Below are 21,401 nucleotides of genomic sequence, written 5' to 3'. Positions count from 1 at the left end.
TTATACTCTCTTTGTTCCAAGAAAAAAGTTCCGTTTCAGAAAGCTAACAGAGTGTTTTTTTTTACCGAGGAGCCTCCAAAATATGTATGAAAACACAAAAATATTAGTCATATCAAATTGGCCAGATTTTTTGGCTGTTTTTTTGTTACAGCAATACGTCTTGTTTTGATTTCTTTGCTCAAAATCATCAAAATCTCAAAATTTCTGAGTTTCCATTCGGCAGTTTTTGAATCAATATATTTCTTAGGTTGCACAGTTATCCGAAACAGAAAACAATGCTGTACCCAAAACAGATCTTTATCAATGCGGCCATGGAAGCTACTTTGCTATTAATATAGCTTCTATGGCCCAATTTTCAAAAATTCCAATTTTGATTCCAATTTTGCCAGTAATGATACTGCAGCATTACCCTCAGGCATCATTGCATACAACTGCTTAGTTCCTTTTGAACATAATTGCATTGTTCTATTCATTTATTAAAAAGCGGGTATCTGGAAAGAATTAAAAGGGAGCAATGTGCCTTCGACGGCCGAACTGATAAATGTTTTTTTGCAGTTTTTCTCCCAAATTTTGCTACTCATCAGGATGTACATTCTCGGCGACAACTCTATTTGTCCATGTCAATTTATCTGTTTCTGTATCCCCTCAGACCACTAAGCGTTGTCAAATTGATTAGTCGTAATTTTCGGAGAATTTATGTTCTTTCCAAAATAAATCCCTTGTTATAAAACAAGTGGGAATAGTATGGCACCTGTATGGCCCATGGTAGGAATTTCAGAAACTAAATTGACGAAGTAGTCTGTATAATCACCTAGAAATAGGCGTTGGTTACTAATGATCGAGTGTTATTTTGAAAAACAGCCGATTCGGCACGCATTTAAACATTAGGCACCGGCTCTTCGTTTGGTTGGACCTCTAGGCATTAGATATGGTTATTGGCCAGACCGAAAAGACGGAAATGTGGGTATTGGCCAGAATGAACAGAGCGAAATGTGTCTATTGGCCAGGCCAAAAATTGCTATTGGCCAGAGGGAAGGCGCAGCCAAAAAATTTTCCAGACCATTAAGTTGGTTCGCACCGCACCCCCTGTCCGCTACTGAAGTCGGTCTAGCCGATACCCGTCGCGGACCTCATCCCCGGGTGGTCGGTTACAAAGTCTGCCGTTGTAATTGGCCAATATTAATAGCTTTCAGTCTGCATTGCCTAGAACCTCTGTCTATAACCCAAGTGTGTTTGGAGCCTACAGGCTTGGCCCCTTGGACCTAGTCCTGAGTACCTATCAAGTGTTTTGGGTCTGACCTTTAATGGAGAAGTAGATCTCATATCGGTGATCACTGAAACTAGTATCGAGCGAGTATGTGTAGTTCAAGATATCTGGATCCAGGAGTTGATTGTCTTCGTCAATGACAGTGCCGTCTGTCAGCATAAAAACATCTATACTGTTTACATAAAGACAAAAAGTCATTACAACTCCCCGGTAGGTACATCATGCAACCCTAGTTACAGAGCACGCGCCAAAACATAGGAAATCAAAATGCACAAAAGTCACCTGCGCGGAGGGGGAGGGGTGCAAATAACATGCACTTAGTAAGTGGGAGGGCGCACAAAAATTCAAATTTTTGACCGTGATTGCGGCATAAAGATGACAAGAGGTGCCGCAAATAGAATATGATTTAAAAGAACTTTTATGCCTGGACAGTAAAATCTAAGTCGAGATATTTTTAAAAATTTGCGCCCCTGCTAAGAGGGTACACGTTAATTTCATCTCCGCGGCACACGTTTCATATTTTTTTATAGCGACTTATTATGCAATTGCACTTTGTAACTGTGGGGCAAACGGAAAAGCTTCAACTTCAGATTAAAAATTTAAAAAATTAGCAGCTTGGGTGACATAGCGGTTTGTCAGTAATCGCCCCACAACATATGTTATTTTTTACTGCATATTTCTACAACATTTCAAATTCTATTGTTCTATTGGCAGTAGTTTTGTTAAAATTGAGATTGCCCCAAAACATAAGTTGTTTCCTAAATACAAATTCCTTATTAGAAAACGAAATGTTGAGAAGAAAGTAGATGAATTGATGGCTTATTTTTCCAATCCGCTTTAGTGGAGGAGAACTATATACTCAATTGGGCCTTTTCTTGTTCAGTCAATTCTGGCCGATTGATATATTAATCGAACAGAACTGTGAGTGGTATCATTACAAAGCCTGCCAAGCGTAGAAATTCAAACGAAAAAGAATGGTGGAAACATAGATTTGGGGAAAAGACAAAAAAACGCAAAGAATGAGCGAAATGTCTGAAGCAACGGTTTTGGCAAAAATTTCAGCTAAATTTTTGAAAACTCAGCCTTTTTTCCTTTTTTTCATAAAAAATGGAATCAAATATGCCTATTTGGCCAACTTTGTCAAGTTTCTCCAGTGGTGCAGACATAAAAAATGCTGACATAATCTTGCCTTACTCAGATGATAGTGGCTATTTGTACCTCCGGTTCCTATGAAAATTTTCTGGAAAAAACATTTTTGCGGTCTTTCGCTAAAATGAGGCGATTTAAAAAAACGCGAAGTTTATTTTTGCTGTAAAAAGATTTTCGTTTGCCAAACAAACATATTTCGCAGTGTTTTAGAACAATTGCGTTTTTTAACAGCCGCACAGTGATAACAAGGTCAGTTTTAGTCTAATCGTTGAGTTTTGGAATGGAAAAGAATTCGGATTAAATTTTAAGTCTGCTCTTTTTGGAATTTTCCTTTGCATTTTTTCTACCCAGTTTCTAGAACAATTTTTTTCACTGGAAGGTTCAATTAATAGGCGAAATTTTTTTGTTTCGGTAAGGTCTGTTATATTGTTTTGATGAGAAAATTTTCTGGTTTATTAATGAAATTCAGACAAAATGTTCTCAAACATTTTTAAGGATTTCTTGATATTTGCTTGCATTTGGTGCTTTTTGTAGTCTTATGGGTATGCCCACTCAACCAAAAGTCTTACTTGACATCTAGCAAAATGCTAACGAAACTACCTTATGCTTTCAGTTGATACATAATATTTTTTAAGATAAATTGATTGGACTTTTTGGTCAAATTAGCTGTTTCGTCAACGTTTCGTACACTTTTTTGTTTTTATAGGGGGAGCAGCAAGAGAAATACTAATTGTGGGTTATTTTTCATAAAATATTCAGATTGTAATGGGGCGCAGCATATATTTTCCTGAAAAAACCTTTGCCATTTGTTTTATATGTTAGCATTATTAAAACTTAGCATTAGGATACTTAGCATTAAAAGCGAAAATCATCTGGTTTCGGGGCTTCAACACCGTTTGCATAAACTTGTTTGCGCAGTTTTCACTTCTCTGTATTCAGTGTTGATTTGAAGACTTTTAACTTGATGTCAATAATGAAACATACAACTAGATTCCTAAGCGCTTGAAAATTAAACTATTGGCCATTTTATATTCGAAAGCTAACGGTTATAGTGTCTTATGATTTTTAAGAAAAAACAAATTCGGACGTGTTTTTGTTAGGTTTGCCATTTTCAATCTGATTTCTGCATCCTTTTAGCGTAGTATGATTAATGGGAGAGATCGAATTTTTTTTCAAATTAACTGTGATGCTGTCTTAATTGCTGTTTTATTATTTAATTAACTGTTTTTTGTGTTAATACTAAGTGTTATATTTTTTTTTAAATTTTGAAATTTTCCAATTTTGAGGTTCTTTTTGGTGTCTTGTTAGATCGCCACATTAATGACGCAATAATGATAATTCGCATGTCACATTAAAAATGTTGAATGAACGTGCAAATGTTTAAATTCAGTAATTTTAGTGAATAGATTTTGATTTTCCACAACGCGCAAAATTGAAACGACTTTTTTATTTTTGTCCTGCAGTTTGATTTTTGTCTTGTAATTCGATTTTTGATTTTTGATGTTCTTCGTGTAATCGTATGAGATTCTCGATAACAACCCATCTCAATGATTTTGTTTGAACGTATAAAATATAGCCATTGAATGATTTCCGTTCATAGCTATTTATCTATTTATGAGTTGATAGCTTTTTCTTTGATGATATTTGACCTTTTCTGTAAGTTATATTTAAATGCACAGGCACTGAGTTTTGGTCATAAGTAATACTTGTTGCTTTTATTTGATTTTGTGTTTGTTTTATCATTTACGCTCTTTAATGGCAGTCATCATCGGCCCTCTAATGAGTAATTTCTTCATTTTTATAGTGATTAGTGCTAAAGCGATTTTTAAAATGGATAAAAGCAATTATTTTCGAACAAGAATGGATTTTTATGAGTTATCTATCTCTTCCTTATTTGGTGGACAATTAAGTCAAAATTGTGGTTGAGCAGGATCTAAACATTGTGTGCAAACGCACATTACCGAGCCCCCTTGTTGCAATGTAATGTCACACATGTTTGCACTTTGGAAAAAATATACATTGATAACAAGGTTCAAAATCTGACAATAATAACTTACTTGCGAGTGTGACAGTGAGATTTTGGAAAGAACCGTTTGGCGGACAGTTTTCGAGAGAAAGTTGCACTTGATTTTCATCTTTGTCATATCTTGCCTTCAGAAGCCCATTGGGTGCTGTGGCATAAACGAATATATACTTCTCCCCTATAAGAGGTAATCCGTCTACAAGTATATGTACAACCATCGGTCCATTCTGTTTGAGAAGAGCTACCTTCCCTTTTGTTGATAGGGTGCGAGTGGTCTCACTGTAATTGGCGATCTCATCAACGTCGTCAGCTTGACCTTGAAACTTCAGCTGGTAGGAAATCTTTGTTGGCGGCAAGTAGCATTCCGAGATGCTAAACTTGTGTTTGAAGGCAGCATCGACAACACTTGGCCTTATTGGTCCATTACAAACTGCTTCCAGTTCAATCAAGTCTGTAGGAACTGGTCCTAATTCCACCGCTGGAGCTGAATCGATTTCCTTTAACTCGTACATCCACAGACCATCTATGCCCACATTGGAGTATGCCCAGAGGTTGCGCACTGCTGGAGTTTTGGAGAAGAGGAGAGACAGCCTCTTTCCTAAAAATTTTTCATACAGATTTATGAGCTTTGTCAAAATAACTCTAAATCATTACAAGTAATTGGAAATTTGTGATATTAAGCAAAATTTGAACAAATTTGCTTGAGTTATGGATATACCCAATAGTCCTGTTTTTGTGCAAACCAGGAAAACGGTAACAAGATTTGCCACTGTTTTGCACGCATACATGTAACTCAATTCCACCTGTCACATTTGTCCACGGTTGCAGTGTCAAATAAACTGGATCTGACCGGAATGAAAAAGAGCAGAATTGGAGATCAATTTAAAAAAAGATCTTCTCAATACTACTTGTGGATTAAGAAGAAGTTTTTGAATATTGAAGATTAAGAAGACGAAGTCTTCGAATTTGGTTTCAAGTAATTACTAACAGAATTCGGGCAATACAGAACTAGTTTTTAATCGCGAAAAAATGAGAAATGATGGCAAAATAGTGTCTCTCGTTTCCACAAAATCGCCATTTTTTAAAATTCTTTTTGGACAATCTCGACGTAAAAGCTGGGAAGTATTTGCTGATCAAAATACTATTCCAACAAGATCAGACAAAAAATTAAAATTCAATCTTTTAATCCGGCGGCAATTTTTTTTATCCAAATCATCATTTAGCTAATTGGATTTTTTCTATCTTTTTACTTGGCTACAGAATTACAACAACGGAATTTATTCCTCTGTGTTATGTGGTATGTAATAGGTCTCCTTTCGTTATGTAACGCAACCAAAATCTACTCTGGAGCAGCCTAAAGTCAAAAATTAAAATATTTTTAAACAACTAACTAGCTAAAAAGATATCGTTATTAGTCAGTTTTTGATAATAATCAGAGATCTGTGCTAAAATTGAAGAATATAAGCTGCTCTAAAAAATAAAAATCCCAAAAGCTAATCCATATAAATCGTTTCTATAAAAAATAAAAGTAATTAAAATTTTGCTATATGTGAACACTGGGTGCTCGTTTTGTACAACCGTTGAAAAAATCAATTTCCAACTAAGAGAAATTGAATTAAAAATCAGGGTTTACACAAAAAATTGATAAAGTTTGAAAATTTTATAGCTCAATCGAAATTGACCTCAAATTACTTAAATGCGCACTAAACTGTCTGCAAAAAAAATTAAAAGTTATCAGTCCTTGAGGCTTTCACGAAAAAGCCCTTTTCAAATTTTGGTACCAGACAGAAGCAGCAATAAACAGCACAAACAGCACTGCACAAGCGTAGGCGCAAAAATGGAATTGCAAACTATTTGTAAACAAAAGATCAAAAATACTGCTTTGAAAAAAAAGTGTTTTCTAAACAAGCGGAAGAAAACAATTTTCCATGGGGGTATATTCTATAAAAGAATATACAATCAATTTGTTTAAAAATTGGTTTGTTTTTTGTTTACTGAAGTATCGATTTGTCTTTTATTAACTCGAGTTACCTGCATTTTGTGTGCAACTGATCGCAACCTAGTCTTTTCGTTGACGAAAAATAAAACGAGGAAACAAATAAACTTTAGAAGTCGAATATTGGTGGCAGCTTTTGTGTACCAAATTACCATGTAACAATTTACAGATAGTAAATGATAAGAAAGTGGAGAGTAATCGGAGTGGGCAAGTTGATATTGAAAAGAGGCAGCCGATAGCAGCTGTACGAATGATAGAGAATTTGAATTTTCAGGATGTAGCAAAAAAAATTATTGGTAGTAATTTCAAAAACCTACTGCTCTTTTTAGACTTAAGGGTCATACCAAGCTCTTCGTTCGATCACTAAATGAAATGTTTTGAGGCGTTATAAAACTGTAATAACTTGCCAAAAACATTAATAATGTTAAATAAGTTTGAAGTGCCTCTCTATGTTATATGATATAATAGTCCCCAAGAAATGTTCTTACCAAAAGGAATAAAGCGGTGACTCTAAGAGTGACAATAATACCAGGTCCTAACTTGATTTAACTAATTAATCGATCAACCAATATACCTAAACAAGATAGCAGATGGCGTGAAGAGCTCGTCGTTGTTCACTCCACAACCCAACTAGACGAGTATCAACTAACTTGATAGAACGTTAAAACTTTAACCATCAGGTGTTTTAGGTCACAGGTCACTGCAGGCTGTTTTAAATGTCTACTTAGTTCACCATTCCATACTACATAAATTGAACTAACATGCCAAATCTTTAACAAGCAGGCAGGCCTACCCTCAGAGTGGCTTCACTATTCGGTCTCTTGGAACGAGTTTGGCCAATTAAAACTCTCAGAAATCAATCGTCTTGTGGTTGTCGCCAAACTCAGTGATGTCTTCCAGTATCGTTTACTAATCTAACATAATGATCGATTGGTAGATCACTATTTTTCATTTGGATAGGATATATCCAGCTAATTTGAGATAGAACTAAGGATTTGGTTCACATCGTTAAAGGTGTGATCTGAAGTTCCTATATTTGTACAATTGTTAGTTTTTAATTTATAAGCAAACTGCAATTGTTTAAAAAATACCTAAATTAATGAATACTAGGTTCGGTTCTTTTAGAACAACAAATTTAAGTTTTCTATTTATCCCAAGCGGAACGTATAGTCTCTTTTTAATAGATACCGGCTGAATTTCTACTAACTTAGGCCAACATGTCTAGAAGAACGAAATAGTTGAACTAACGAAAAGTGTAGTTACCCGAATGCACTATTATGAACAATTATCACAATTTTCATTATCGCGACAGAGATCTGTTAACTCAATCGTCGACTCCGTAAATTTGACTTTCCCCACTCTTTAGTTATTTTCAGATTGGTTTTGTTGCAAAATTTGGCCGGAAATGAGCCGTATATATGCTGCTTATCTATTTTTGGATATGATAGTTAAGCCCGATTTTACCAAAGATTCCTAATCGTTGTGTAAAAAGTGCCTTTTCGGGAAAACTTTTTGGAATTTCATTCATAATTTAGATACCATAGGTCCCTAATATGGGTTTCTAATCCTCTATTACGTGTGTCAGAATTTGGCGGTAGAAGTATCACAGAGACTTTATCAGAGTTAAGGTTCACTCAATTCAATCTTTCCCATCATTTTAAATTTATTCGCCATTATTATCTGAGTACGGTTTCAAGTTTACACTTTGCTTCTTTGTTGGGGTATAATTCAAGGTAAGTATTTATTTAGTTCTTTTCCGAAAACGTTCAAAGTCAAGTTTCCCTACATACAAATGATTTTTCGGAGCAAGTGCCGGTCACTTTAATTCACAGCAATTTTTCGTCGACCTGAAGTTTGACATCCATTTCAAAAATACGATTCCTTACTTTATCAGTTTTTCAAACACTTTTTCATAGTGATCGAAAGTTAACTACGATTGTAACAAGAAAAGGTTTTGCGATCACGAAAAATGAGGAAATGAAAAATTTCTCCGATAACGAGAAAAATTATGCAAGATGATTGCAAGAGGGTGCATCTGAAACGGTGGAAACACTATACTTTGGTATCAGACAATTTCGATATTCAGTGTGCATCTAGAGCGCAGAAAATTTTGACATGCGGTTTCATCAAGTGCGCAGAAACACAAATAGCTGTCTGAAATTTTAGACCGACCAGTGCAACTTTTCAAAGGCATCTTTTCAAATTTCAGCCAAAGGAACTCACCTGCTTTTTTTTAAAAAAAAATAAATTAAAATTATAAAAACACATCTTCTCTTACGACACTTATCTACTCCGCAAATAAGGTGAAGTAAACAGCAAACTATATTTAAATGGTATATAGAGTTTAAGATATTTGTTCGAGCCGGATATCAAAACTGGTTTACGCATCCAAAGAAGATAAAAGCGATACATTATAAAAAACACTTCAATCATCAAATCCTGTAGTTTTCAAATTTAAAACGAATGTTTAAATATCTTCAGCCGACCTCCCCACATACCCCATTTTTCAAAAATTTACAAACCGTTTCCTCCATTCAAACCGCTAATTGCGTGTGTCATTGAGTCTTCTGTGATAGTCCACTGTAACTCCCCAAAGTCGAACACAACAAAGCACCTCTGCATATTTTCTCCACCCGAAGTATATTGCAAGTCACACGCAATCGCACCCTAAATGCATAAAATGGCTCTCTCTGCTAATTAAAAAAGTTCTCATCTATACGAGGAACTGAATTCATGAGAGATCCCGATTTGTGTTGATATAAACTCACCCGAAGAGAGGGGAGTTTTGGGTCCAAATCTAGTCAACAATGAAACAAAAAAGCAATAAATAAACTTATATTGTAAATAATCATATCCTTAGTTTCATATTCTAAATTTCAATCAAAATATTTTAAATAATTTCATTTCCTTGTCTTCTCACCCTATGAGCGTTGAGAGCGCAATTAACTACCAAACTACAAGATCAGGCTGATCATGAGGGTTATAAGGCAACATTCCAGGTTGTGTAGGATGCAATTTCAAAATGTGTCCAGATGATAATTTGACTTGTTAATGATTTGAACTGATGAAAATTAGCCAATGATTTGCCATTAACCGAGATTTCATAAAGAGATGTATAACTAAAAATCTTATTGAAAAATGTATTACTTTTTTAAAATCCTGATACTATTTAATTGTAACTGTTTCTTCCACAAATCAACGGTAAAAGTTGCTTGAAAATGTGAAATTTGCTATGGAAGCGCTAAACATTAAATTTCAATGAGAATTGCAACAGTTATCATTGAAAAATGTTAAGCACTGAAAATAGAAATACAATTACAAATTTTACGCTTAAGTTCATTGCTATATTCTTATCTTAAAAATTTCAATTTTGCCTCCCATAAAAATTCTGTAATTTGCGCTATACGCAGTGCTAAAAAAAATTTCATTGCGGTCAGCGCAAATCATCGCAGCTTTTTTAAAACGCAGTTCTGAAGGAAAATTATCAATTCCATTTTTGGAGGGAAATTTTGCTAAGAGAGTGAGATTTGGTGAGAAGAATTTTTCTTCGCATAACGCACATTCACCGCATTTAAAAATAACATGTATTATAATCCGCAGTACCGTTCTGTTATTGATATCCCAGCATAATGAAACAGGTTAAATTGGGGTCGTTAAAAATGGAAAAAAAAGCGCTGATGGTTCTAGAAGAGTGAATAAAATTTAAGCAAACAATTAAAAAGGCTAGAACTTGAATTTACCTTGAATTTTTTTTCATGTTTGGGGCCACAGGTTAACTTGGGGTCGTGAAAAGCCTGAACCCCTTAAACTGGTGGGTCACAAACAGAAAATAATCTTGCTCTTTTTGTGGAACCAAGGTATATTCTCATAAAAGGTCAGCTTATTATGAATTGACAATCATCTTATGGATAGAATGTTCTCGTCCATCCGCGTTCATTTAGTTGCAGAGAAAAATTGCATTTAAAAGAAAACGGAAGAGTCTCTGCGGTTTCGTTTCACAAGTGGAAAATCTCTATCAATGCAATTGTTATTTTACGCGCAATAACATTAGTTTCCTTTAGATTCTGAAAAAAATCAACTGACACTTTAAGCCGCAAACACATAAGCTGAGTAATTTTTGTAGAAAAATTGCTGTCACTACGGTCAAAAAATTAAAGCAAAAATAGTCGCCGGAAAATTTTTCACGAAATTGTACGACACTCAATTCGCAGCTAGGAATCGTAAGACTCTGGGCCAAGATTTATTTTTTCAAACGCGATTGAATGCAAATTAAAGAAGACCTCGACCCGGAAACGTGAATTAATGTCATTTGACAGTATGTGAAATATAGGTCGATAAAATTGACAAAAGTAATATTTTGATGGCAGTTTTTGTCATTTGCTAAAAAAGTTTTGAAGAAAGAGTGAATAAGTAGGACCGTGATTTTAGTTCTTAACACCAAATGCCTCAACACTCAAGCAACATGTTTTATTTGCAAGTGCTATAGGTTTTATTGGCATTTATGCCCACGAAAATTTGAACCAAATTCAAACAATGTAACAAGGGCCTAAGTTAGATCGTAGCAGTCAAAAAAATAAAAAAAAAACTAAATAAATATTGCAGTTGTGTTTAAGCAAACTGCTTTTTGTAAACTTTGAGAAGTCTTAACTCAATTTCAAAACTGGAAGTGCGATTGTTTCATTTCAAAAGAGTTCCACAGCCTTTAGTTGACTTAACTACGTCACTTGCCAAAGTTTTCCGTCCTTTTTTTAGAAATGTTATTCCCTCAAATTGCTTTTTAGGCATTTAAATAACTTTTCTGTTCAAAAATTTAAGATTGGTGACTTTTTCTCATCCAAACTAAACTACATGATTGTATGCTAAACTGCCCTACGTTACTGTTCGGTAACTCAAATAAAATATTATATTAAAAGTTTGAAATTAAAAAACAAAACTATGCAAAGTCGGACTACAAAAAAATTGGTTGAAAAAATTATTGGCTACTGAAATTCAACGGTCATCATTTAGCAGACCTCCTTGCAATCGATTACTAATTTGAGACATCGAAAAGCGTTAGTTTCATACACAGTTTTCTAAATCTGTACAAATGTGCACCCTGGTATCAAAAATGAGCGTGCAGTACCATTGCTTCTCGTTCTGGATTATTTCTGCCTCTAACGCCAGATGAATGTTAAGTAAAAAAAATCGTGAAACGGTGAAAAATCTCAATAGAATTAATTCTGCATTTTTTACATGTTTAGAACAGATTATTAACCCGATTTCTTTTTTTACTGGTTACTAAGTTGTTACGCTACACAAATGTCAAATCTTCGTGGGTGGGAATACACAAAACACTCTGCTTGCATTCACGATCCACAGGACAGAAGGCGTTGTATGCTAAACAACAATTTTGAAAAGAAGACTCCAAAAATTGTCAAAAAAGCTCACAATAAAGATTAAAGGAAATCTTGAAACGCATAAAACTTCGCAACGAAGCATATCAGAGTGACTCACTATTTTGTTTTTCCGCTCCTGCAACAATACGTTTATCAAAACAAAAGACAGCTGCATTTGCTAATAAAAGGAGTTTTGCCAAGAATTGATGAACTGATGTTTTTACTGATGAAACTAGAGTTCGTACAATGCAACGTGGACAGAAGGTGATCATTTGGTTTGTAAGAAGGTTAAAACTTTTAAGCGTCATCTTAAAAATTATGCTCGGAATTATGGTGGCAAATTAGGATCGAAAAATGCTTGTTTTTTCATTAACAAGGTTTTCAGGATTTCAGCAACTTCTTTTAAGCAAACAATATGAAGTAACTGATAAAGTAGTACCTTTATAATCCAAAGATTTATGTTCGATTTTCAAGCAGCGATTCCGAAAGCTCAGTAATTTTGAGAAATTTAAGAATAATGACTGAAAAATTTAAAAAAATTTAAAGACGCTGATGTTTCTAGAAGTTTGAATAAAATTTATGCAAACAATTCAAACAATTCAATTAAAACTTGAATTTACATTGGATTTCTCGTTCATGTTTGACGTTTTTAAAAGATCTTCTTGTGTATGTAGGTCTTTGTATCAGAGTGTACTTCAACCAAAAAGTTCTTTTTTTTCACGAAATCTTTTATTGAACAGATCGTATGGGAACACTTTTTTGGCAAATCAGAGAAGAGTAACAATTTTTCATGCATACATTGTATGCACGTAAACATAACATGCCAAGCTCAAAAAAATCAGCCAAACTAATGCAATTTGCAATGAAATATCAGAATTTGAAACTACACTCCAGACAGCGGGCTTGCTTCCATGCGTCAGTTTTCCCTTAAAAACCAGCCCCGGATTTTTGAATTACACGCCAAACAAACAACAGACGGGGTCGTTATCACAATGGTTTCGATTACGCTCATTGTCAGGAAAAACAGCGGAGAGGCGAGATGAGGTGATTTGTTACTGGGTCATAAATATACGCATTACGATGCAGAGGTATACCCAAATCGTCACGGGCAGATATGCCCGATGCGTGTGTCTCGTGTTCGTTTTTACTATGTTAATACATTGAAATTGGAACAATATTGCGGAAAATAGCTACTTTAGCAGAAACCGGCAAAATTGATGGGAATATCGTATCCCGTGTTCGCAAAAGTGTCCTAATTTTAGCCGCGAAATACAATTACAAAATTAATAACCTATTTTTCGCGCGAGTTGTATCACGCATCCGCTCCATTTATGTTTCGATTTTTCGCACGGAATACAGCTCGATTTCGCATATAATCTACAATTAAGCCTAACTTAATTACTACTTATTTAATTGAGCCCAAATTATTACTACTAGTAGTACTTTAGTAGTGGTAGTAGTAGTAAAAGATTCAATTCCTTGTTAGGGAAGAACATAAAAGCGTACAAAGAATGTTAAAACAACTTTTACAGATCAAAAGGTGATTAAATTAAGACTAAGTTCTGCAAAAAGTGCAACAGCATTATATATATAAAAAGAACATGAGTTTTCCAGGTCAAAGTATTTAATTCGAGTGCGTAAAAGCTGGTCAATTGCATACGTAAACTGACATTTAGGCATGTCAAAGTCGATAATCTTCATTCGCATGAGATGATTTGCGGCACGTTGAGATCGATTCCAAAAGTTTTCTTCTGTCTTAAATTTCCTGTTTTTTGAAATTTCAAAATGACTAAAGTGATGAATTCTTGATGTCGAGGTGACAAAAATTGCTTTAAGATTCGAATCAATAAAACCATTTAGTAAATTCCATAAAAGGAGTAGGTCTGTTTTTAATAACGGGCAAGATGTCCAAGACTTTCAAACTTTCAAGGTAAGACTTTTTACTATTCAGAACCCATTTGAGAGAGCGGTGTTGAAACTTTTCCAACTTTCGCAATGCCGAAATTGAAGGATACCACGCATGCGAACCGTATTCCAAAATAGACGACACCATCGATTTATATAAAAGTTTTTTTCTAGAAACTCAAGCTCCGATTGGAACACTACGCTTCAAAAAATTTAAAAGTTTTGTAGCCTTTGCAATGCTGAGGTCAACATGCTTATCCCATTACAATAAACTGTTCACAGTGATGCCCAACTCTACAATTGAATCCACGTGTTTCAAGCGCAACCCATTCAAAGAGAGCTCAGCATTGTTGTAGCGTTGACTGAAAGACAAAATTTTACACTTGTCCGGATGAAATTCCAACTCGTTTAAAATTGACCAGGAGGATAAGCTGTCTATATCATTTTGAATTTTGTCGATTGAAGAAACAGAAAACATTTTAAGGTCGTCTCAGTAAGAAAAAATATTCACAATGTTGTATTGAGTCTGTAACATCGTTAATAAAAATGATAAAGAGAAGTGGACCCAGCACTCTACCTTGAGGAATTCCTGACGTCACCACTGCTTCACTTGAAAAACATCCCTCAACTTTAACAACTTGCTTTCGACCGGTGATATATGATTGAAAGAGCCCTAGGAGATTGTGATCAAAACCAAATGAAGATAATTTATGTAGCAGTAACCCGTGCGAAACTGAATCAATTGCTTTTTTCACATCAAAATATACAGTCAAGCAATCGTGAGTTGTATGTTTAGCAGCATAAGCTTTGCCCAATTATAAAATGAGTTGAGTGACCGTGCTACGATGTTTCATGAACTCGTGTTGTTCACGTTTTATTTTGGAACAGACTCTTGAGTAAATGAAGTTCAATATTAAACGCCCAAAAACAATTGACAATTTAGGTAGGATGCTGACAGGTCTGTATTTTGTCACATCGGATGTTGACCCAGATTTTTGAAGCGGAGTAGGGGTTGTTGATGTTTTCCACTGAGAAGGCCACTGCTGAGTTTAGGTAATCCGCAAGAAAAACTCGAATACCAATGGTGACAATTGTTGAGGACACTCTTTTAGTACAAAAGACGGAATTGCGTCCATGCCCATTGATGATTCGTCGGGAATACTGTTTAGCAAATTGTACACGTCGTCAATTGTGAAAGAGAAATCTTCCAAGTGGATGCAACCATCCGCTTGGAGTTCTGGTAAAAGGCATGAACCAGCTTTGGAAACCGAATTGAAAAACTCATTAAAAAGCTGAGCTAACAGCTTTGATGCTGCCGAAAAACATCGAGGAGGGATACATCGAATTTGATTTCAGTGACTGCAGCAATCGATAACAATGCTTCGTATTTTTCAAGTTGAGCTGTTCAACCAAGGAAAATCTGTCCGAATCAATAGAAGTATCAATGTCTTCATTCAGTTTTAGCCTATGAAAGTTTAATTTGGTAAAGAACGCTTTTGATAGTTTTCTGGTAACTGTGTCACGTTTGTTCAATAGATGCATTGTATGAGAAGAAAAGAAAAAGGCAAGTCAAGTCCTTTTTTGCGCTTAAATTTCAAAAATTTTGACAGAGCCGAATAAAGTAATCGTACCAAGATTGATAGTAGTCAAGGTGAAGGGACGGATCAGAAGACAAAACCAATAAAATTGTGTCAATTCTGTGTTGAAATTGAGTGTATTGAAAGACGATTTAGCAAAGACCATTGCAGAAGTTCTGCGACTATGTAACGGCACTTGAAAGCAAATAACTTTGTGGTCAGTAAAAGACGCATCTAAAACTGCATAGGAGAGATTGTCTACTGTGGACAAAACGAGATCTAAAAGGTTGCCGCGACTGTGTGTTGGCATGTTAATGAACTGGTTTAGACCACAGTCATTGACGATATCAAGAAACTGTCTTTCGGCAGTGAATTTAGCAGTTAAGTTTGTCCAATCAATTCCCGGAAAATTGTAGTCACCAAGAAAATAGTAGGAATAATTTATCTGCTATACCTCTAGAATAAGCAAAAGAAGAAAAAAGATTGATGTAATGGCTAAAACAATTTGCAATGGTTGATATTTCAATCGAGTACCACGACGAAGCTAGAGGTATGTAGACATTAACAAAAAAAATTCCCTTAGAGATAACAGCACAGCAACAACAAAAAGAAAAAGCTTCAATCGTTAAATCTAAGGCTCCTAAATCGCCGTTAGAACGTGATGCTATCAAAAATCCCCAATTTTTTCCAACTTCCCGATCAATACGTGATATTATTTGATAACAGGAACCCAAAATATTTCAGAATTATTTATTTCTCCCGAGAGCCAGGTTTCAGTAAGGACGACAAAATTTGCATCCGAGGTCAAAACTAATTTTGAGAATATTGTGAGGCTTCTGGTTGATTGGCAATTTAAAAGCAAACAATTAAGGCTTTCCAGTCATGAAGCTACCTCCATGACAAGAACAATATCGCCCTTATAGTACAACTTAAGCTTTTTGATTCTGAAATCAGATTTTTTTACCTTCCCCTTGAATCATGTCGTACCGTTTTTGAAGAATTTTTTTTCGATTTCACGTTCGGACGAGGAAACTCCTGCAATTTGAAATTTCGTGCAAAACATCTAGATAAGAAATGGGGACTCTCACAAGTAATTAAGAGTGGTCTACATTTACGACGTTCACCACTCTGTGACATTGATTTGCCCAGCCGTCTAAAACAGACAACATTACCGTCGGCTTTAAGTCCAATGTGATTCAAAATACAATCTATTTCTGTGAAGTCATTGTCAATCCGACCGTTAGTTGAATCTCCACTTGTGGGTACACCAGTAACAATAAGTTTCATACTATCGTCTCTATCTCGATGAATGTTGACATTGCTCTGGTTAACATTTGGCGAACGCCGGTGTACAGCTACATAATCAGGTTCCATTTCAGCGACTTTTTAGATGGCATTGGGTAATGCATTATCGAGCACAGTTGAAATTTTATTACTACTTTATTACTACTTATAGTACTTTATTACAACTTATTTCTACTTATTAGTACTATTTATTACCACTTATTAAAACTGGCCAATCCCACATTGATATACAAAGTCTTTGATGTGCGAGGGATTTTTCGGGAAAAAATCAGTTTTTGTGGTTGAATGTATTTAGAGCACTTTAAAGTTTTCAAGGCTTCAATTAAGTCTTTATTAAAGTGTTTATTGCATGCTCAAATTGCTCAGATACCTAAATTGAGCGGAAACTACCTACAAGATTTGTTACCTAATTTTCGCAACGGATGTTCTTTTGTTTCGCAAAATTGGCGGAACCCTTTTTTTGCGAAAAGTGAGATACAAAGGATGTCACCTAATTTCGTTCATTGTATGTAACTAATTTTCGAACCAATTTTAATAAGGCGGAAATTTTGGGGTATACCTCTGCATCGTAATGCGTTTCCGCGTCGAAATTGCAAATATAAGAGGCGAGTAAATTTACTCGGATTAGTAAGTTTACTGCATTTTGCCACCTTTTTATTAGTAAGAGAGCATGCAAAATTGGATTTCGCTTTCGTTTTTACGTTACTTTTCTCTGGGCAATAATAAACAAATAAGAGAAATAAGAACGCACGCTTGTTCTGTCCGTGACACAGAATTTTTGCATATTTACATTTGAAAGCATAAAATATATCAAACTAAAAAGGCCGATATGAAAATTCAGGAACGTTTGTTTTCGCACCAAACATCATTTTTTATCTATCTGCTACAAAAAAAAAACCCATGTTATTTAACTGAAGTTTAAAACAAAAACAGCAGGAAAAATTAATTTCAAAGGAACCAAAAAAACCTTGAGTAACCTTCAATTACGAAATAGTTAATTACATGTAAATTATGGGAAACATTATCAAAAATTATTATATGAGCTTTCCAAAAAAGTGTTGAAACTAAAAATGAACCCTTGAAATTTGAATTATTTAGCATTATTGACAGTTTTAACTAAACGGTCTTTTTCTATCACATTATAATAAATTATCGTTTTTTTAAAAGTCAAAAGTCAAATTGATGATTTCCAATTTAAATTTTTCTGTTTTCAGACACTCTAACTTCTCAGTGGGACAGCTTTATGGTAAAAGTGGCCGTGGAAATTCAGATAATTTTAACAAAACTATAACGTTTTCATGTTTTGTCTAGATAATCAAAACGAACCCAAAAAAGAATAACAAAACAGCAACTCTACGTAACGTGTATTCAAAAAACCTTTTCTCAATTCACGCTATTCTTAGGTTTAGGACACTGTTTCAGAAGTGCAAAGAACTGGAGGTTGAAACATTTTTGTAAATTTAATGCCCTAATAATTTTGATTTTGTGACTTACATTACGAACAGGCCAAGCTATCTAAACTTTTCTCGAGTTTTTGTTTCTGGCAACATAATGCAGTTTTGGTGAAAAGAGGGGATAAGATGGTGGAAGTCAAGATGAATTTAGGCAGTTGTACAAATAAACGTGAGAAAGCAGGTGAAACCAATCAATCTATTCGAGAAATTGAGAATTCAAGCCGAGATCAAGTCCTGAAAAACAACTGAAAAACAGAAAAACAACAAAGAAATACAATTTTGAATAACCGGTTGAGTTGATGACCGCTGATCATTTCTGTTAACAATATCACAAATGGATTTACACAATTGAGACAAAATTGAATATACTATTACAAACCTGTAATTGCAAATTATCAAAATTCATGATAAAATAAAGACTATACAAATCACCTTAATGGCTCACACTCATCACTTGTTATTGAAAATAATTTCAACAAAACATACCATGGAGAGCTGAATATGTTGTAATTATTAGCAAATTCGACTTGGTTTTTCTTTAAAAAAAGGTTGCGTCCCAATTGTTGAAAAACGTTTAATTTTTGCTATCTTTAGAGATAAATATGAAAATAACAATATGAAAATACAAATCAAAAAAGGCACGAGAGTAATTGAAGACAAGTTAGCGGTAAAAAAAATGAGATTTGAAAAACATAGGGCTCAACATTCTTCTGCACTTCCTGGGAGATTTTTTTATATATGACAACGATGAATTAGAAACAAATTTTTGTAGCTTAGACACCTGTGAAGTTAAATAAGAAACCTCACTGAAACAAGGGTTGCTGTTTTAATAAAAAAACCCTTTAAAAATAATTTTAATTTTCTATTGTAGTTTTTGTCTTTTTTCTCCGAGGAGCAAAACCCAGAAATTCCGTGGAATTGTTCAAAAAGTAATATCATTCATAATGGCACCATAGGCTACGTAAAACAATGGTATAGCAATACGCTCAACTAAAGAGTATTTCGTCTTTCGTCAATTAGAAACTTTCTAACTTTCTATAAATGCAGTTGCAAGACCGGTTTGCTGTAAAAACGTCGTGACAACTATTAGAAACCTAAAGCGACTGAACAATTGAGAAAATAATCAATTTATTTTGCATTGTTTCAAACCCCAAATAGCCGTCAACGAGACGAAGGAAAACGGAGCAAGATTCAGTTAGATATATCAGAACATTTTTAAAAAAGAAAATGATCTTTTTCTCCAAAAAAATTTGTTGCTTCCTTCAGATGCACAAATGCCAGCATCATTTCAATGCGGATTGTCACCGTTAATTGTATTGAGGCAAATCATCAAAACAACCTGAAATGCAGATCTAAAATTAAATAATGTCGACAATTTGTTCAAAACAATTTTTTTCAAAGTCAAGAAAATTTTGGAAACATAAAAACAAATTCACACAGTTGAAGCTAAGCACTGATGGAAATTAATTGATAATTTTCAATAACATTAATAAAAATATTTGATAATGAAAGAGGGATAACACTAAGAAAAGCAGTCAAAGCACTGCAAGTCAAACATAACTCGGGAAATTCTAATTTCTTTCTTATTTCCGAAATAGCCGTTCGAGCTCTGGAGCTCAATGTTTTGAAATATGCTATGCTAGTGGGATTAGTTGGTCTGTTACCTGCTCTGCGCCCTCCAATTTGATTTTCAGTGGATCTTAAGGTCATTGAAAATAGGCGAGTTCTTCCCAGACTGCACCCATAAGTAATCTAAATTATATGAAATTAGAACCGAAAATTAACCCACCCATTTACTAAAGCTGCTCCTAACAACGCAGGTTTGTTTTTGTCTTAATGAACGATACAAATATTAGAAAAAAAAGGTCATTAGTGGCATAATAGTGATCAAGTTCTAAAAAAAGTTTATCAGAACAGTATCTGTGATTTCTTTCTCAAATCTCAGTGAAATCCAAAAAAAAAACAAAATGTAGAATGATCAGTTTTGGGTCAATTGTGCACGGCAAAAAGCATGCGTCACTAAAACTTGACGTTTTCTGAGTTTTCTTGGTTTGATATGATATATCTTCATAGTTTTTTGTTTTTTCAAACTTAACTAACAATTAACGTCTAATAGACAGATCTCAAATAATTTTCTCCCTGTTTATGAATTAAATATAGGAGTAAAACTAATTGAACATTGATGAAAAGTCGGGTTAATATAGGTGAGAGATGGGGTAAGAATTCCTAAAAACGCCTAAAATTTGTGCAAAAATGCGTCACAGCTCCTTTGTTTGTATGTCTGTACTATATATTTATACCCCTGTATCATTTACGGAATTTTCTTTTGTCCCCCCAGTAGTATGTAAAGAAAGCCACATGACCACATGAACGCACGACCATATGACCACATGAACGGTCTGGACATATCGACTTTCGGTCTGGCACCTCAACCTGGGCATCCGACCCATCTTGTTTTTACACTTTATCAAACCTGAAAACTGTTGTGCGCTTCCAGACTGCCAGGATAGGAGGTGACTTTATACCACGTGACCACAAACCCCCAATCAATTGAAACATTCACTGATTTATCTCTAAGAATGACATCTGCACAATCCATGTCTGCTTTATTCATCTCTCGCATGAAGACGTTGTTGGCTAAATTAACGTCCAAGCTGGAGTCTTCCATGCCAAAAACTCTCCTCGATATTTTGTCGTCATAAGTGATGTCGGTTAGTTCACTTTTCAGAATATTGTTCATTACTGAGGTTAATAACGAACTGTCCTTTTTTCTATTGGGATCTATTCTGTTTTGCCCCCAACCCCCCCCCCCCCCCCCGCATAGAGGGCTCATATTTTTTAAGCCCCGCAGGCGCACGTGCTATTTTTTACATAGTAACGTGCTGTATAACAACATATAATTTGTAACTGGGGGTAATAAACACTGGGGGAGGGGGGATTCAACCGAATAGAACCCTTTTACTATTGAATGGAGCCACTAGAAAAGCGAAAAGCGTTGTTATGATCAACAAATATCTGAAAATCCTACGCAGAAGTAGTCAAGTATATTCCAGTCTATTGAAGTCTATTCTGCCCCCCCCCAAAGCTTAGTAACTTTTACGTCTCGCACGGGCTATTTACTACAGAGTAATATAACGCTATATAACGATACATAGTTTTTAGGGTGAGGGGGGATTGGTTCAGTAAAGAACAGGGGTGGGGTCATAACTGAATCCCTATCTCAGGCATGTCTAATTACAAGTCTAACATCAGTACTGATTCAAAACTATGCTAATGTCATTTTTGCTCTTTTTTCCGTCAAAGAGCTGTTTATTAATTTTTGATTACCAAATTTGAGGTTCGCAGTGAGA

At 34.9% G+C, this 21,401-nt stretch overlaps 1 protein-coding gene across 2 annotated transcripts; it reads right to left on the bottom strand.

Annotated features, from left to right (window-relative positions):
* Positions 1 to 1,227: 1,227 nt before the first annotated feature.
* Positions 1,228 to 20,787, bottom strand: LOC142354902 (uncharacterized). Of its 2 annotated transcripts, none has more exons than XM_075407238.1 (4): positions 20,525 to 20,787; positions 8,958 to 9,102; positions 4,474 to 5,037; positions 1,228 to 1,434 (listed from the first exon to the last, which is right to left on the bottom strand). In XM_075407238.1, the coding sequence occupies exons 1-4, from the start codon at positions 20,717 to 20,719 to the stop codon at positions 1,280 to 1,282; spliced, it is 1,059 nt and encodes a 352-aa protein (XP_075263353.1). In that variant the 5' UTR covers positions 20,720 to 20,787; the 3' UTR covers positions 1,228 to 1,279. The 2 variants fall into 2 exon arrangements, with proteins under 2 accessions (XP_075263353.1, XP_075263354.1); XM_075407239.1 differs by having other exon boundaries at positions 1,231 to 1,416.
* Positions 20,788 to 21,401: the final 614 nt, after the last annotated feature.

The sequence above is a fragment of the Convolutriloba macropyga genome, unplaced genomic scaffold (genome assembly GCF_964194025.1).
Source record: "Convolutriloba macropyga unplaced genomic scaffold, txConMacr16.3 SCAFFOLD_655, whole genome shotgun sequence".
In the NCBI taxonomy this organism is placed as follows: domain Eukaryota; kingdom Metazoa; phylum Xenacoelomorpha; order Acoela; family Convolutidae; genus Convolutriloba; species Convolutriloba macropyga.
This window is presented reverse-complemented; position numbering and strand designations above follow the sequence as displayed.

What these genes read in the sequence shown, in the direction of transcription:
- LOC142354902 (XM_075407238.1), bottom strand. Translation starts at nt 20,719, where the DNA reads ATGGAAGACTCCAGCTTGGACGTTAATTTAGCCAACAACGTCTTCATG. An exon ending in AAGCGCACAACAGTTTTCAG is followed by an intron (nt 9,103 to 20,524) that starts GTTTGATAAAGT and finishes TTATGCATTTAG; the next exon opens with GGTGCGATTGCGTGTGACTT. An exon ending in CGGTTTGAATGGAGGAAACG is followed by an intron (nt 5,038 to 8,957) that starts GTTTGTAAATTT and finishes AAAAATTTTTAG; the next exon opens with GAAAGAGGCTGTCTCTCCTC.